The following is an 18,143-nucleotide window of genomic DNA, read 5'->3' as shown; positions in this document are numbered from 1 at the left end:
ATCTGCTGGGAACTATTAAGCATCTGGAACTCCCCCTAGTTCATCAAACCACCTAAGTCACATTAATCGCTGGAGCTTTATACCGCCCAAGTCACATAAACCACTGGGAACTATTTAGCATCTGGAATTCCCTCTAGTTCATCAAACCATGCAAGTCACATGAATAGCTGGGAACTAATTAAGGACTATATACATACTAGTTCTGTGACCTGGGTGTTTTGAGGTGGTCTTGAGAGCTGAAAATGAGCCACAAAGTTCTGTGTCAAAGAGCCGGGGTGGACTGGGCCTTGGATGGGTCAGGGACCCATGAGCACCGATTAGAAAAAAAGAATTGATACAGTTTTTTTGGGGTTTTTTTCAAAATAAAATCATTACATCCACTGGAAAATATAATGGCCTATATCCCAGGAGAGAAATGATATATGAGTGGGATGCTTGTTTCGTTTTCTCGTCAAGTCACGTTTTCTTCACTGCAATGGGGGTCCAAAGAAACCATTTGGTCTGAGAGCCCAGAGGTTCCCAGTCCGTCAAGGGATCCAAATTAGTCAGTGTTTACATGTACCAGGTGCTAAAGCGTTAAATGAGAATGATGTCATTAAATCGTTTGTTCTAATCATTATTCATGCACATTTATGTTTTGATGTTAAATTGTTTTAAATTTAAATACATTTCTAACTAATCAACCAATTGAAATACACCTAATGTCATTTCTAACCAATGAAATATGTCATTTCTAACTGATCAACCAAGTGAAACACACCAAATGTGAAACAAACAAAATGTCATTTCTAACTCGACCAAGTGAAATTGAAATAAACCTAATGTCATTTCTAATTTGACCAAGTGAAATAAACAAAATTTCATTTTAATTTTAAAATAAAGTAAAAACCATCATTTCATTGAATTGCACATCAGTTTTCAAATCATTTGTCTTGCTATCATTGCATTATGGAACAATTATTTATTAAAGTCAATAATCCTGTGTATTTTTCGGAGAATGTCAGATTTTTCATGGGTCATTCCGCACTAAAATGTATGCAAATTGATTCTTTAACAGCCATAAAGAATCTCCTGGCTTAAAATTCAATTGGATTAAAAAGAATCCCTTCAAAATGTTTTACCCAACATGTACAGAGGATGCAAAGTGTTGCAAAATTTAAATTTCATCATATCTGTGTAGTATATAAAGAACAGAATTTTTGGCTTGATATTCCTTTCAGAAAATCAGAGATTCAATTTTCACAATATCCCAAGTTTGTAGCGATCAGAGTTTTTAAGAAACAATTTCTCTTTAAGGAACTGAAGAAAACCTTCGTATCATTTTGATGTGTTACATTCATGCTGCATCATTTGATATTTCTAGTCTGCCTGTAATTTGTACCAAGTGTGTAAAGTGTGATTGTTTCTCAACCTGCGAATCATGTTGCAATCAGGACCTGACAAAAAATTTGTATGCTAGAAAATTTAAAACATTTAAATGTGATAATAAAATCAAACTCAAATTTGTTTCCATGGAAACACAAAAGATATTAGTTAGTCAGATAGGAATGAAATTTATTAGTTGTATTAATGGCAACCAGAAAATAAAATATCAAAATAATTAGCTGTGGTTACTTTAACACTTTTGAATCTTCAAGAAATGTTGAAATTTAATTAGGGGGGTTGGGTGGCCGAATGGTTAGCACGTACGTGCTGTATCATACGGCCTGTCATTGAGTCAACTGGCGTGGTTTCGAATCCCCGGTTGTGCGTGACAAGGAGTAGGGTTGCCTCCGGTTTCCTCCCACTGCTAAAGACCCCTACGCGCAAGCAAATTATTGAAATGAAATTAAACCATATGTTAGTCCCGAAATGACCTAGTTTGTGTTGAGTGAACGTTAAACCCCATTTCTCTCTCTCTCTCTTGAAATTTAATTAGCAAAAATAGATACAACTACTGTTATATACAGTAGTTTAATGTGTGTACAAAGTTTCCTATATATATTTGAATAGTTAAAAAAGAAGGGGGTTGGGTTGCCGAATGGTTAACGCATGCACCTTGGAACACAAGGTCTGTCATAGAGTCCAGATCGGAGGGCCCGACAAGGACAGCTGTCTAGTCCTTCGGATGAAACGAAAAACCAAGGTCCCGTGTATATATTGGAATGCACGTAAAAGATCCCCTGGCAGTCCTATAGGAGTAGGACGTTAAACCCCATTTTTCTCCCTCTTTCTCTTGAACAAAAAAAAAAAAAAAGACTGGGACTGAAGGACGGAACAAATTTAAATATACTTTACTTTATTTCATTCATAGCCGGATAATGATATCATCTCCAAAAATGACTTTGTTTGCTACAATTTATCAGCACATTATTTAATGGATTCAAGTTGTGGGCCCAGAATGAAAAGTGAAACTGTTATATATTTGGGTTTTTTTTTGATGATTTCATTCATAATTTCGCTGAATTTGTAGATTTTTTTTTTAGGTGTTTATGATGTATATATAGAGATAACTTGTTTTCTCTGTAGATCGTTGACTATGAATAGTCCCTAAAATCTTGACCCACCAGTTCCAGATGAATTGGGGCCAAATCGGTAGAGCCACACAATTTATGCATATTTGATGTTATTTGTTGTAGGTAATGCTAGTCGTGATGGAGGTCGACCAGGATCCGGGAGTTCCAGTATACGGAGTATGCCACATGGAACACCAGGATTACCATATGAATCTAGTTCCGATAGAGATGTCTTTGAGGTAACGTATATACCTGTTCAATTTTACCCTTGAAATTATTTATTCATCATTTAGTCAATCTGATTAAAATACAGATCTATATTTCGTTTCGTTTTTTTATACTATCAATGTCCTCCACTAAATGAAGATCTGACCGGTTGTAGCGATAGATCACGTCAGAGGTCATACGAGCGGCAAGTGAGTCATGACGTCAGACATTTGATTAACCAATCAGCATTAATGTTACTAGTGGATTACCCACAGTTCCTTGCAAAACATGCCTAAAGCTCGCCGTAACAGACCGTTTCATTGGCTAATCTCTCACACCATTGAGAACACGTCAATGATAACAACTCGTCCAGATCCAAGTGTATTAAAGACAAGTAAAGTGAAATTTTGAACTATAAAAACGAAACGAAATATTGGATCTGTGTTTTAATCAGATTGTCTTTCCCTTGTCATAGATTTCTAATATCGATTTGCATTAAGATAATTCATTTTGAATGATAAATATTGAAATTTTAGCTTATTATTCTTCATCTCCTTGTCATAGAATTAATTCTAATACCTGTTTGCATGGAGAAAATTGAATAGTTTTTGATTTCAATAAAATAAATTGAACGATGAAAAAAAATATTGAAATTTTCAATTATATTTGGTTATAGAATTCCAATATCTGTTTGCATGGAGAAAATTTAATAAGTTTTTGATTTCAAAAAAAAAGTTTGAATGATGAAAAAGGTTGAATTTTCTTTTTTGCTTTTTATTTGAAAATATAGAATTGATTGGAATGTTTTAATTTTATGCAATCATTATATTTATCATTCATACAGTCCATATTATATATAATACCAATATACTACCAAACTCTTTCGCTTCTCAGACTAAATACCACAAATATATCTACTAGTATACTTATACTACACTAGAGCCACGGTGGCTAAGTGGGTAAGACGCTGGCTCACTAGCCTGGAGGTGGTGTGTTTGATCCCTGCATTGGCCGAGAAACTCAGTGGTGCAGTACGGAGGGCATTTATACTATACTAGGCATTGTAGCCTTTGTGTATCATAAGGTCTGTCATTGAGTTAACTGCTGTGGTTTCGATTCCCCGGTTGTACGTGACAAAAAGTAGAGTCGTGGGTTTTCTCCGAGTCCTCGGGTTTTCTCCCAATGCTAAAGACCCTACGTGAAAGCAAATTATTGAAATAAAATTGAACCATGTGTTAGTCCTGAAATGACCTAGTTTGTGTCAAGTGGACGTTAAACCCCATCTCTCTCTCTCTCTCTCTCTCTCTCTCTCTCTTTTGTGTGCCACTGTGACGTGGCTCAAAATCGTAAAATTACTACATAGTGACAATGCCTCTCTGACTCGTAAAAATTGGTAAAGGTATGATCCGTTACGAGTTTGATTTATAAAAAATGACAATCTGGATGATGCTGTCTGTGCTTCTGTAAAAATATGATCTCTTTATAATTTGGTTTTGAAGAAATGACAATCAGCGGAATGCGTCAATCTGGGCAAATTATCTCCCTATGTTATTCTCAATAGGATTTAAGTATTATATGTTAACGGGACATTAAACCCCATTCCAGTACTTTTATTTGTATAAAGCCTTGGCTCGATTTAACTATGTGCTCGATCGCGGAAGTTAAAGTCTCTGTTTGCCATTTGCATTTTTCTGAAAAAAATAAATAAAATTTTTCACATCCTAAGGTTTCTGTGAAAAACATACATGGCAGTGGATTCCGAATGTTGACAAATGTTAATTCATTTTATCTTTTGTTAATACTGAATTTAATTTAACCAGTTTTGGACCGATATTCCTATTAGAGATTCAAAATACTCTAGTTCCGGGGGGGTTGGGGGTGGGGGATGGCTGAATTGTTAGCATGTGCGCGCTGTATCATAAAGTCTGTCATTGAGTCAGTTGGCGTGGTTTCGAATCCCCGGTTGTACGTGACAAGGAGTAGGGTCGCCCCTGTCCAACCTCGTGGGTTTTCTCCGGTTTCCTCCCACTGCTAAAGACCCCTACGCGCAAGCAAATTATGGAAATAAAATTGAACCATATGTTAGTCCCGAAATGACCTAGTTTGTGTTGAGTGGACGTTAAACCCCATTTCTCTCTCTCTCTCTCTCTGTAGTTTACAAGGGATACAGAATTCTTCAAATAATGGCCAGAGACCTTAACTTTAAAGCCTTGGAAGTAGAGCTTTATTTACTTCCATTTCTAAGACTGAAGATCTAAATACTGAACATATAAAATTAGATGTAGTTTGTTTGTCCTTTGAGTCAAGAGTATTTTTAACCGCAGACTTCAACAAACCCAAATTATTTCAGGCATCAAGTTATAATTCCAGTGGCAGTTGTTGGTCATTACCCACATATGATCCTTCCAAGAGCTAGCCAGGGGTAGCTTATTATTACAAATATATTTAGCATGCCACCAATTATATTTCTTTTTTTTTATTATTATTATTTCTACCTACCTTAAGGTGTTGTATTTTGTACCCCCCACCCCAAGCTTTTGTCGATGTTTTCTAAAAATGTGAGGAACGGCTATCAAATTTGGATTGTTTCTGTAAGAATTTATTTTCATAATATAATTTTTTGTTCCTGTCTGAAAGGCCGAACATTTAATAACAGCCAGGTACCATATTCCCCAAAAAACTTGAACTCAAAATATTTGAAAAATATAGGCTTTTCATTGGCTGATATCTAAAATTTGTACGAAGATTTTAACTTTAAGCCAATCAATAGTCTTAATCTTTCAAGTATTTTATTTTTCGTGAATAAAGCTCCTGGTTGATTGTAGTAAATCCTAATCTAGCTTCCGGATTCAGATTCTAAATCAACCGTCTTCATTAGCCCAGTTTGGAGCAAAACAGTAGGACGTTAAACCACATTTCATTTCATTTTCGATGAAGTCGGTTTTACTTTAGGCCAGTGACTGTACCAGTGGACTCTTATGTATAGCCCCCGAATCCATTCTAATGTGTACGTTTCTGATGGCGCGCGCTGTATCATACGGTCTGTCAATGAGTCAACTGGCGGGGTTTCGATTCCCCGGTTGTACGTGACAAGAAGTAGGGTTGCATGTCCAACCTCGTGGGTTTTCTCCGGGTCCTTCAGTTTCCTCCCACTCCTAAAGACCCCTACGTGCAAGCGAATTATTGAAATAAAATTGAACCATGTGTTAGTCCCGAAATGACCTAGTTTGTTTCGAGTGGACGTTAAACACCATTTCTCTCTCTCTCACGTTTCTGATGTCTCTATACAGTCTTGTCCGTAGATTTGTCTTGTATATTTGTGTATGGTGCAGTCCTCCTGCACTTACTATTTATTAGTACAGCTTGGTGTGATGCTGGCTCACTAAGACTAGACCGTAGTTCCACTGTCCAGGCAAAATTTCCCTCACAGCACACTGGATGGCGTATACTCATCTTATAATCCCGATTGGTGAAGAAAAGGAGGATGTTAAGTAAGCGCCAGTTTGTTTTTAACCTTGCAGCCATTTACGAGTTCATCAAGATACTGAAAAGAAATCTCTATTTGATTTGAATCTGAAAGAGAATCTATATTAGGATTATCAACAATCAAACTTTAGCTCACTGTAACCTGGATATCATTTAATCTTGTGTATCTAGCACTAATATCTTTCATATTCGTTTAATATCAAATCAATTAAAATCACCCAAAATCATCTAATTTGTACTTGTGTCCAGTTTAATACTGACTGATTAATTTGGATAATGAGTGTCCAATTTACAAGTATTTAATTTGCTGACCACTGTTAAAAAATTAATCATAATAAATAAATAATCAATTGGGTTATTTATTTTTTAACAGTGATCAAAAAAATTGAACACTCATTATCAAAATTGAATGGTCAGCTTTAAACTAGACACAAGTACAAATTGGATGAATTTTGGTGATTTTAAAACGATTTTTACAAATTTTTAAACACAGATTTGATATTAAACGAATGTTAAAGAAATTAGTGCTAGATACACAAGATTAAATGATACTCAGGTTACAGTGCCTGATTCTTCATGACTGACTGTATTCAAAATTTAATATGTGATAAATTACGTCCAGGGAGCATAATTTATTTCTCTTTTTGAGGCATTCATAAAATTTAAAAACCAAAAATATTTTCAAATAAAAGGTTGATAATGAAAATGAAGTTAAAGGAAAAGAAAGAACTATGGACAGTGTTCGAGAAACAAACTGTTGATAATATGAACTACTTGGTGATGGATAATCTTACAGGGTATGATAAAAACAATTCGAGATATTATAAGCTTCTGGTTTTAGATCTCTTAGAAACGGACCCTTAGTCAGGAAAACATCAACTAGATTTTATTTATAAAGCCGCCTTTTCATTGGTTTAGAGCTGAAATTTGTTGTATGGTTTTAACCCACGACCAATGAAAATGCCACTTCCTAAAAATATTTTAGTTTTAAGTTTTCATGAAGAAGGGTCCTGATATTTATAGCTATTTATAGAGCTTTTAATTTTATTATCAAATCAAAATAGAGAATAAGGAATTAAAGATATCTAAAAATTAAAATAAAATTTGTTGTAGTTGCTTTTTTTTTCTTTTTTTTTTTTTTAATAACTCAATAATTTTCCTGTAGGTGTAGTAAAAAGCTGTATTCAAATAACTCAAAAATTAGTTTCTAAAAAATAAATGAATTTTAGCTTTTTGCGATATTTTTATCTATCGCTTTGAGTAGCTAAATCTTGCTGTGATCATTTCGCATATATCATAAAACTATTTCAGTTTTAGTTTATGATTGATCATTATTGATATCATCATCATCATCATCAATAATATCATCGCCATCAATAATAGATATGTCATCAACATCATCAATGATATCATCATCACCATCATCAATAATATCATCACCATCATCAAAAATATCGTCATCAATAATAGATATGTCATCAACATCATCAATAATATCATCATCACCATGAATAATAGATGTCATCATCATCATCAATAATATCAACATCATCAATAACATCATCATCACCATGAATAATAGATGTCATCATCATCATCAATAATATCATCAATAATAGTATCATCCATATCATTGATAGTATATCATTATCAACCTCATCAATAATATCATCATCATCATCATCGATAATAGATATATATGTCATCACAATCAATAATACTAATGTCATCATTCTCCTTATCAATAATATTAATATCATCATCATCAATAATAGATATGTCATCACCATCAATAATACTAATGTCATTATTCTCCTCATCATCAATAATTTTAATATCAACAATAATAGTAATGCCATCATCATCATCGTCATAAATAATAATGATAATATCGTCATCATGCTCATCAATAACAATATCATTATCCTTCTCAACATCAATGATAATATTGTTGTTATGCTCATCAATTCGGTGACAAGGGGGAGTAACTCAGTGAAAAACAAACTTGTGTGATGACAGTACTAATCTTATAAACTGAGGTCGTAGGAATGATGTACAAATATTAACATCACCATGCACATCTTTGCAGCCTTACCAGAAATTTTAGTTCCAAATAATCCAAATTGCGATAACTGTTCCTCTGTTGTAACGCACAGTGCCACAATTTTATTTCTTTATATTAGCTGGATTAATATTTTTTATTTTCAGTTAGCTTGAAAACTATTAATACTTTTTATTTTATATTGTAAAATTTGTAATAACTATGAATATTGTAATGTTTGAATGTTATTGAATATTTTTATTTTATTTCTTAACCAATCAGCAGTGTTGTATTTAAGGTCAGGTAGGGAGGTGGGGGGCTCTCCCCATATCCCCCCAAAATTCTCGTTGATTCTATAATCAATATACATTTCCATTGCGGAAATCAGACCTAATCCATTGCAATCAGCCATGCTTTATTTCAGTTTAAACTTTGTTGTATTTTTTGTGTCATGTTGTGTCGTGTCGTGGCTTTTATTTCTTGTGTAAATGTAGTTTCTATTTATTAAACTATTATTCCAATCTGTGTCGTAAATATTTTTTTAGAAAATCATTTTATTTGTGTAATTTCATTAGCTACGAATATCATTTCGTTTGGCCTCAATACCAATTTCTATTTGTTAACTATAATTCTAATCTATGTCCTAAAGATTTATTATAAAATATTTTTATTTTGGTTATTTTATTAGCTACGAATATCTCATCGTTTGGCCTCAACACCTATTTCTATTAATTAACTATTATTTTAATCAGTGTCATAAAGATTAATTTTAAAATATTTTTATTTGGGTAATTTCATTAGCAACGAATTATCGCATTTTATATTAATTGCCGTAGGTTAGAGATATTTCTAACTAATCATAATTCAGAATTATTCAGGCTTTATAATCTTCTTTTTTTTTTTATTGGTTTGTGCAACAATTAACATTTATTAACCAACTTTCTGCATTTTTAATTTAAAAAAATCACAATTGTCTGAATTTTAAAAACATGCAATTATTAATTTCATTTTCACAATTAGCACTTCTTTTGCTCATTGTTTGTGTTTCGTCAAATCGGTTTAATTCAGGTCAAAATAACGTGTTGAATTGAGTTGATCTGGCAGGATGTTGTTGAGTAACCCCAACAACACCATTATAGCGAAGCCTTTCATATAGCGGATTATTCCCTGGTTGTACGTGACCAGGAGTAGGGTCGCCTGTCCAACCTGGTGGGTTTTCTCCGGGTCCTCCGGTTTCCTCCCACTGCTAAAGACCGCTACGCGCAACCAAATTATGGAAATAAAATTAAACCATATGTTAGTCCTGAAATGACCTAGTTTGTGTCGAGGGGACATTAAACCACATTTCTCTCTCCTTCATATAGCGAATTGTTTTAACATTAAAGTGAAAAACAAAACTAAAATTATTCAGTAGTATAAATGGAAATAGTAAATTGAAAACAAATCATCTGTTATTCTGACCTGAATTATTTGGATGTAAATTAAAGAGGTTCATACAATTCATCATTTCATGTATCTTTTCTTTATTAATATTATGCTTTCTTTTGTAAATGTAAAAACAACCGATGTCATTTTCTCTCGCTCTTCTACAACTTTGTGACTTATACATGTAATATCTTAAGGCAAGCATTGTTTTTGTTAAAATTCATTGATTTTAATTTGTTGATTTTCTTTGTTTTAGGATAGCCCTGAACAACCAGGCTGGCGGCATTCTCTTGGTTCGAACAACAGTAGTAATCTAAGCAGTCCACCCGGATCAAATCGTCATAGTTTAATTGGTGATAAGGAACAAGGCACAGAATCCTCGGATTCGGAACAAGCTTCATCTACTAACTTATAACTAAATCAGATTGATATACTATACGCAAACCACCGCTCGCTAGATTGCCGTAAAAACCACCAACATCACATGACGATTAGATTAAAAACGTACGAGTGAACTGATGTGTCAGCAAACTTTAGTATCAACCTATAGAATGGCTGATTATTTGTTTTTTGTGGTGATAATTTTTTAACTAATTGTGGAGCTTAATTGAAAATCCAGTGATCACATGACTATAAAGTCAAACAATGATTGGTTGAGCTTGCTTGTGTTGAGTGTTAGAAATTTTTTTGTTGGTGCTTTATTTTAAAAGTGGCAGGAATTACGGAATCCGAATTTGGGGATGTTTTCCCCGTTTCCATAGTAATATTATTTATTATAAATACATGACAAATGTGAGAATTGGCACGGATGTTACGATAATGATCTTTAAAAACTTTATTTAATTCCCCCCCCCCCCCTTCATTTTATTACTGTCATTGTTTTCGTATTTTTGAATGAATATCTTGTAGACGAATGGTCTATATTGTTAATTTTGTTCGCGTGTGACGGTCTAGAACAGGGGTGTCAAACTCATTTCGATTCAGGGGCCACGGGTACTAAAATTTTACATTATGTGGGCTGGAGATATACAATTATTCTAAAAACAAAGCCAAATGTCCTTGAGCTTTATTGAATTCTTAAAAACAAAGCCAAATGTTGTTAACACAGGTAATTTTTAGGCTGGTTTCCAAATTGCGAAGATATGACATACAACTTAGATATCTATGACATACAGTACAGAAGTCAGAGTTTTACAGAAACCGGAAACAATAATAAATGATTTCCACCGCTAGTTTCTAAGAATTATCGACACACCACTTTGTTGAAATTTATGGCTAGGGTCACATTTAAACCCTTGGTGGGCCGGATCTGGCAAGAGGGCCGCATGTTTGACACCTCTGGTCTAGAATCACAATGAATAGAGGGCATGGGTTCATAGGATCTTACTCATGACTATAAAAACATTAAAAAAAAAAACAAGGCCAGAATTATCGTTAGTTTTGTGGCTTTTGGAATACTTTCATGTTACAGCTCAGTTGTCTTTTTATTAGCCTACTTTCTAAAAATAAGGCTTGATTTAAGCCATTTTTTATATGGCTTTAATTTACAGCTCAGATGATGTAGTAAACGCTTTTATTACACAAATTTCCTCAAATATAAACTAGACTTGAATTAGACTTTTAAAAAGCTTTAAGTTACAGCTCATAGTTTAAACTTTAGTTGCTCATATATGTACGTGTAGGTTAGAATTATCTCCCCTACTCATTATCTTAGAATTATCTCCCCTACTCATTCTCTACCCTAAGATATTATATGGTCCTGATGTCAATTTGGATAATGCAATTTATTCCTCACCTCTTCTTTCACTCCCCCAAATACCTCCTGTTGTTTTTTTTTAGGGCCGAAGGGAGATAACTTACTAGTGATAAAAGGGTTTTAGTTAATTTTAAGATAGATTGTTTTTTAAACTTTTATGGTTATTTGTTTTTTTGACTGGTATAAAGCAATAAGATATTTCTAGTTAGGTCAGTTCAGGGCCTTAATTATCCAAGGTGGTGACTGTTGACTTGAGTTACCCAGCGACATTTATTCTAAGAAGCAATTGTCCTGCAAGATAGTTCTCCTGTAGCAATTGTCCTGAGGGGTAGTTCTCCTGTAGCAATTGTCCTGCTAAGATAAAATCGAAATTTTAAGAAATACTGCAATTCAATTGGCTGACCAGTAAAATCAATTTGCATATATCCAATGAAGTTGCAGTATTTCTTAAAATTTCGGTTGTAACTTAGTTTAAGTTTTCGTGAATAAGGGCCCCGTTCTCAAGTAACCGTTCTGAAATGGCAGTTGTCTGGTCCTGGGAAGTAGTTCTCATGTAGCAACTGTCCTGCAAAATAATTCTCCAGGAACAGTTGTCCTGTGCTTAGCTTTAAAACAATTGTTCTGAGAAGTAGTTTTCAAATGACAGGTGTCCATGTGTAATTATTCTAGCTCCTGATATATATTTCAACTAATATCTCCACGAGCTCAGTCTGTTGGATACATATCATCATTATCAAATCACACGTTTAAAACTTTTAACACTTGTACGATTTCTATTCACAGCTTTTGATATGTATTTTGTTGTATATATTAATAGTAATTTAACTCCTTTATAAATATAGATATATGTTATATATCTCACTTCCTGTAAATAGTAACAATGATTGCTCCCAAAGCTCACTACAGTCTGTTAAACTCTGTTATATGAAACATCTACAAGAAGCTATCTTTTCGTTGGCTCTCGGATGGATTTAACAACCACAAGCCACCCGTGTACTTAGAAGAATGCCTGGAATTTGAGGAAGAGTTTGCAGAAATTATTTATATCTGGGATGAATCATTCTACAACCCCCACCCCACCCTCAATTATCGAATGCATATTTATAGAACAAAACATTAAAGATACATTATCTAAGATTTAGATAAAGAGACGACCGTTCTTGTTATAATAATTAAAAAATAGATATTACAAACTGGATATATTATTGAAAATTTCATGCAAATCACTTGATTCTAAGCCAAGTTATCAGTGTTTGTAGTTTTGACAAGATGTGCATTGATTGTTTATTGTCGTAACCACGGTGCTGGTATATTAAAGTCTTAGCCGTGCTTTCCCATTTTTGAATTAAATCATTAAATGGCCGAATGGTACCACATGGTTTTAGCCCCCCCCCCCCCTATTCTAAAAATGAATCGATTAAATTAGACCACAAATGATAACCATTCCAGATTTTATAATAATACATGTATTCAATGTTTTACTAACTAATATTTTACACACGTCAAACTTCTACGATACAAATTATCTCCTTCTAAACAATCATCTAGGTCTCACTCTCAACAATAACTTTCTTGTATCAAATTTCAAGCAATTGTTGTGTACCTAACACAGCTTTTCATGTTAATTCTTTTAGCTTTTTTTTTTTAAACGACTAATAATTGACAACTAAACAAGAGAGATGTTTATTTCATGTAACAGAGTTAACTGCATTTGCCTGCCCACATCCCCGGTCTCCTCCACTGCCCCCTTCCCATGTGTAATGATACAGGTATAATATGTAAGGGTATAGTCAGTGAACACAAGACATTGGTGTTATATAGTCAAGACTTTTGTGTAATATATTTAAGTTTAAGGTTATTGCTATAATACAGGTTTATAGTATTCTATGACAATGATCAGTGTTATAGTGAATTCTTGGTGTAAACGGTCTTGTTATAACGCAGTTGGTAAAGGGACACCAACAACAGTGTTATAGTGATGTCTCTGTATAACACACATGGGTGTTATAAGGAGATGCTTATATTAAAGAATAGGGGTTCACTATAACATGCACCTGTGTTATATTGTATATAAAGGCGTCTCCTTATAACACTTGTGTTATAGTGAAGCCCCATTGTATAATACACGAGTCTCCTTGTAACACTGATGTGTGTTATAGTGAAGCAACATTGTATAATAAGAGTCTCCTTACAACACTTGTGTTCTAGTGAACCACCATTGTATGATATGAGTTTCCTTGTAACCCTGGTGTGTGTTATAGTGAAGCCTCATTGTATAATATAAGAGTCTCCTTATAACACTGGTGTTTGTTATAGTGAAGCCCCATGGTATAACCTTGTCTATGTATGTAAGTATGTATCTATATTGTATGTAAGAAGAAGAAATACATGTATACTTGTACTTAAGTTCGCTTAAAAATGTCTCTTCTTTTTTTAAATGATAAGATTTGTCGCGCGGAGTGATGTTTGTAGATTTTATGAGACAACTCTATGCAAGTGTTATTATTGATAGCGTGTATTATAATATTATATAATATAGACTTGTACATTTTGTCACATTGGATATATGAAATTCTATTGTACATTGGATTGTATAGCATTAAACTAATGGCTTTGTAATATGTGTTAAATATTCTCATGTAAAACACAGTAGTCTTAGAAAAGATTGTTTAATATAAAAAAAAATATAAGTATAATTATATGTAACGAAAAACGTATAAATACATAAAATATTATACTGTATTCAAATTAATTTACCTATATTCTTTAATATTTTATATTTAAACTAAAAGACATTTGGGGTTGTTGATGTTCTTTAAAAGCTGCTGATCGTCATTTGAATTTCTCAACTTTCACCAGTCTGATTATAAAACACAGATCCTTTTCATTTGGTTTTTTTTTTAGTTCAAAATTTCGTTTTACTCGTCTTCACAACACTAGGATCTGGAAGAGTTGTTATATAACAGGTGTTCTCGTTCATGTGAGGAATTAGCCTATGAAACGGTCTGTTGCAGCGACTTCTTGGCGTCCTCTGCACGGAACTGTCGTTAACCCCTAGAAACTTAACGCTGATTAATTAATCAATGTCTGACGTCATGAGATCAAAAGCCATTTGTATTACCCCTGACATGACCTTCCTGCACCACTGGTCAGATCTTCATGTAGTGTAGGCCATCGAAAGTATAAAAAAAAACGAAGCGAAATATAGATCTGTATTGTAATCAGATTGAACTTTCACAATATTGTAATTTTCAAGGGATTCAAAATCCCCTCAGATGACGATGAGTGGCTTTAATCTTAAAGGATTTGATCTTTAATTGTTGAATTAATTAAGTCAAACTAACAATTAATAAATATTAATATAAATAAGTTTGTCGTAGATATATAATATATAAGAATAGTCAATAGAGAGTGATTGGTTTAATAAACATTTATCTCATTCGTATATATTTTCGTGGGGACTTGTGCCGTTAGTAAAAAATCCAAATTCCGCTCCGGTTATTTCGGCTCTTAAAGTAGATGAATAATTGTAGTCGTAGTAATCAGAAGTTGTGTTATAATTATATCCCTTGAACCTCATCTCTAGATGCCGCTACAATATTTCTTAATTCGGTACCAGATTGAATTAATTATGATTTTGGTGTATAATTAATTGATATCTGTTGAAGATTGTAATGAGATGAGAGTAAAGATATTATTATAACCGACTTGTGATTGCTTTATGAAGTCGTTTTACACTAGTGAAACTGATTGCAGACTGTTCCGTATAAAATATATCCAAGTTTAATAGTGTCTCGAATATTAATAGTTACATGTAACATGTCACTTAAAAATCGTCGTCGATCCCAATCTTACTATTTTTTCTGACAATATCTAATTTTCACAGCTTAATCCATGCTAAAATGAATTAGGTATCTGATAAAGGAGAAGTGTTTTGATAAGGATAGAATATCCTGCCAAATAGGTCTGTCTTCCAATTATCATACCAGTTGCGAAGATATTAACTGGTAAATTACAACATAGATCACTGATATCAAGTTAATCCTGTTGGTTACAGAATTTATTTTAGAATTTTGTTATGGTTTTGTTTCAAATAAAATACTATTTTCTGTACATTCATATTCATATCTCATATTATTATATTGTCACATAAATTTTCCGATTTTGAAATACAGTATTTACCAGTAGTAATATATTTGTCTCTGATTCACTTACAAATTTAATAAAATTCCGTCGTACTTGCAATAGATTGATTTATGTATATTGTGAAATGATCGTTCACGTAAAGATTTAATCAGTCAGACATATTTACACGTTGAATTTGTCCTAGCTCAATCACACTTGATTGTACAAATAGGTTAAGTCTAATTAAGTTTAAAGATGCATTATGTAAGATTTAGATAAAGAGCTGACAGTTCTCGCTATAATAGTTAAAAACTAGATGATGAAGGGAATATCTTGAAAGTTTCAGTCAAATTACTTCATTCTGAGCCATGTTACGGCTGTTTAGAGAATAGCAGAGTCTTGATTGTCATTGCTCATTATTACGATAGTAAACAAAGTCTTGATTGTCCATTTTCATTTAAATCATTAACTGCTAATCGTGTTTAAATCCGTTGACAATATAGCACATCCAATCGCATTGAAAGTTGATCATGGTGTTGGCAAGTTACTAAATGTCTAATTAATAATTTATATAAAATTTAAGGCCTAAAGAAAGACCTACCTTCGCAGATTTAGATCTTGCATAATGCATCTTTAATATTTAAATTTGATTGGCGTGCAGATTGATTGATAAGCATCAGGGCAGGATATAATGATTGTACCTGACAAAATGTGGGGGTCTAATTGGACTTGTATCTCACGTTTTGATCTGTATATTAAAAATATCAACAGAAAATCTGAAAAACGACAAAACTGCACCCGCCACCAAATGCACGGTGTCTGACCAAACCTGAATTTGAGTCTACAGTTGCCCTATTTCCAGGCTAGATAAGCATTTCGTCGGTGAAGTGTCAAAAGGGTGTATTTCGGGAAATTAGTCAAGTACACTTTTTTGCATTTTTAAAATCTCCAATTAATATGCACATTTCTTTCTAAGCTGTGTATCTCTACGCCAATACATGGGTATCATGTGTCCAAATGTTGTATCTTGATTTGTGGAAATTTTGAAATGCAAAAGGTTCTATTTCTTGATCTTTAGAAATTCTTAGATACACTCTTTTGACACTTCACCAACGATTTATCATCAGTTCCAGATGGATATTGACTGTCATAAATGGCCGGATTTCAGGGCCTTTATCTTGCAATAGTAGGTCCATTTTGTATATTGTGAATCTCTCTGTAATATTATTTTATAAATAGTATATATATATATAATAAGCAATAGTAGATCTAGATCATTAGACCAGAGACCACAGTCTACTTTATAAACTTTCTATAATATATATATATACACATGTACAGTAAAACCTGTCTAATCAGACCGACGCTACAGGATGTCGGTTTTCACAGCTAGGTGTTGGGATTGACTAGGTTTTTATTTTCTCCTAAACTCCGTTCATGTTCGAAATATGTGCAATGCCAGTTTGTAGATTTGTTGTATTTTTCGGATAAAGCTATTTGTACTGTTGTTTTATTTTACTTGAAATATTTTGATGTATAATTACTGGTGATATTATAATGCAATTTAAAAAACGTGATTTATTATCTCCCCTAAATCCTTCCTTGTATTGTCGACGTAGAGCCCTTTATATTTTGAGTGGCTTTTAGAAGTTGTGCTTACTGTCTTTGCCACCTTTGTCATGCCATAAGCTTAAAAGCATCCAATCGTTACATTAATCCAAGACAGAAAGTGTAGTCTAGCCCTACACTAGTTTTATGTACACTGGAAACCATGTGCTAGTAAATGTACACTAGTAAACATGTGCTAGTAAATTTACACTAGTAAACATGCTGGTAAATGTACACTAGTAAATGTACACTAGTAAACATGCTGGTAGATGTACACCAGTAAATGTACACTAGTAAACATGTTCTAGTAAATGTACACCAGTAAATGTACGCTAGTATACATGTGCTAGTAAACGTACGCTAGTATACAGATGCTAGTAGATGGACACGAGTAAACATATGCTAGTAAATGTACACTAGTATACAGGTGCTAGTAGATGGACACAAGTAAACATATGCTAGTAAATGTACACTAGTATACAGACACAAGTAAACATATGCTAGTAAATATACACCAGTAAACACACACACACACTATTAAATGTACACTAGAAAATGTACAGCACTTCCCTTAATCTGCATCCCATTATATTTTGTATATTTTTCAGCTATAAGAAACGTTTTTTTTAAAAACTGATCCTTATTCTTATTGTATAAGGACATATAATTTACACATGTCAAAAAAAGAATAAATATGTATATTTATCATTGATTCATTGTCAGTTGTGTTGGTTTTTTTTTCAATTTCCTCCCAATGCTAAAGATCCAGGCATGCAAGAGAATTATTGAAATTATAATGTACCACACGTTAGTCCCGAAATAGTTTGTGTTGAGTGGACATTAGACTCCATTTTGCTAGGGGTTAAAGTTATCCAATTGACATTAAATTTATATACGTTTATGAGATAAAGAAGTCTACTGATTTCATATAATGACTGTTTGATTTATGACCCTTAATATTCTTGTGGACGCTTTTGAGACTATTCATGTAGTTATAATC

At 33.2% G+C, this 18,143-nt stretch overlaps 1 protein-coding gene across 1 annotated transcript in view; it reads left to right on the top strand.

The window, feature by feature from the left end:
• Nucleotides 1-10,933, top strand: part of LOC126822431 (serine/threonine-protein kinase MRCK alpha) — a 92,122-nt gene extending 81,189 nt beyond the window's left edge. The window contains exons 40-41 of the mRNA XM_056100786.1: nt 2,619-2,734; nt 9,911-10,933. Of these exons, the coding sequence (XP_055956761.1) occupies nt 2,619-2,734; nt 9,911-10,069 (275 nt within the window). The 3' untranslated portion in view covers nt 10,070-10,933. The remainder of the gene's footprint in view (nt 1-2,618; nt 2,735-9,910) is intronic.
• The last annotated feature ends 7,210 nt before the right edge of the window (nt 10,934-18,143 follow it).

The sequence above is a fragment of the Patella vulgata genome, chromosome 5, assembly GCF_932274485.2.
Source record: "Patella vulgata chromosome 5, xgPatVulg1.2, whole genome shotgun sequence".
Classification (NCBI taxonomy): domain Eukaryota; kingdom Metazoa; phylum Mollusca; class Gastropoda; family Patellidae; genus Patella; species Patella vulgata.
This window is presented reverse-complemented; position numbering and strand designations above follow the sequence as displayed.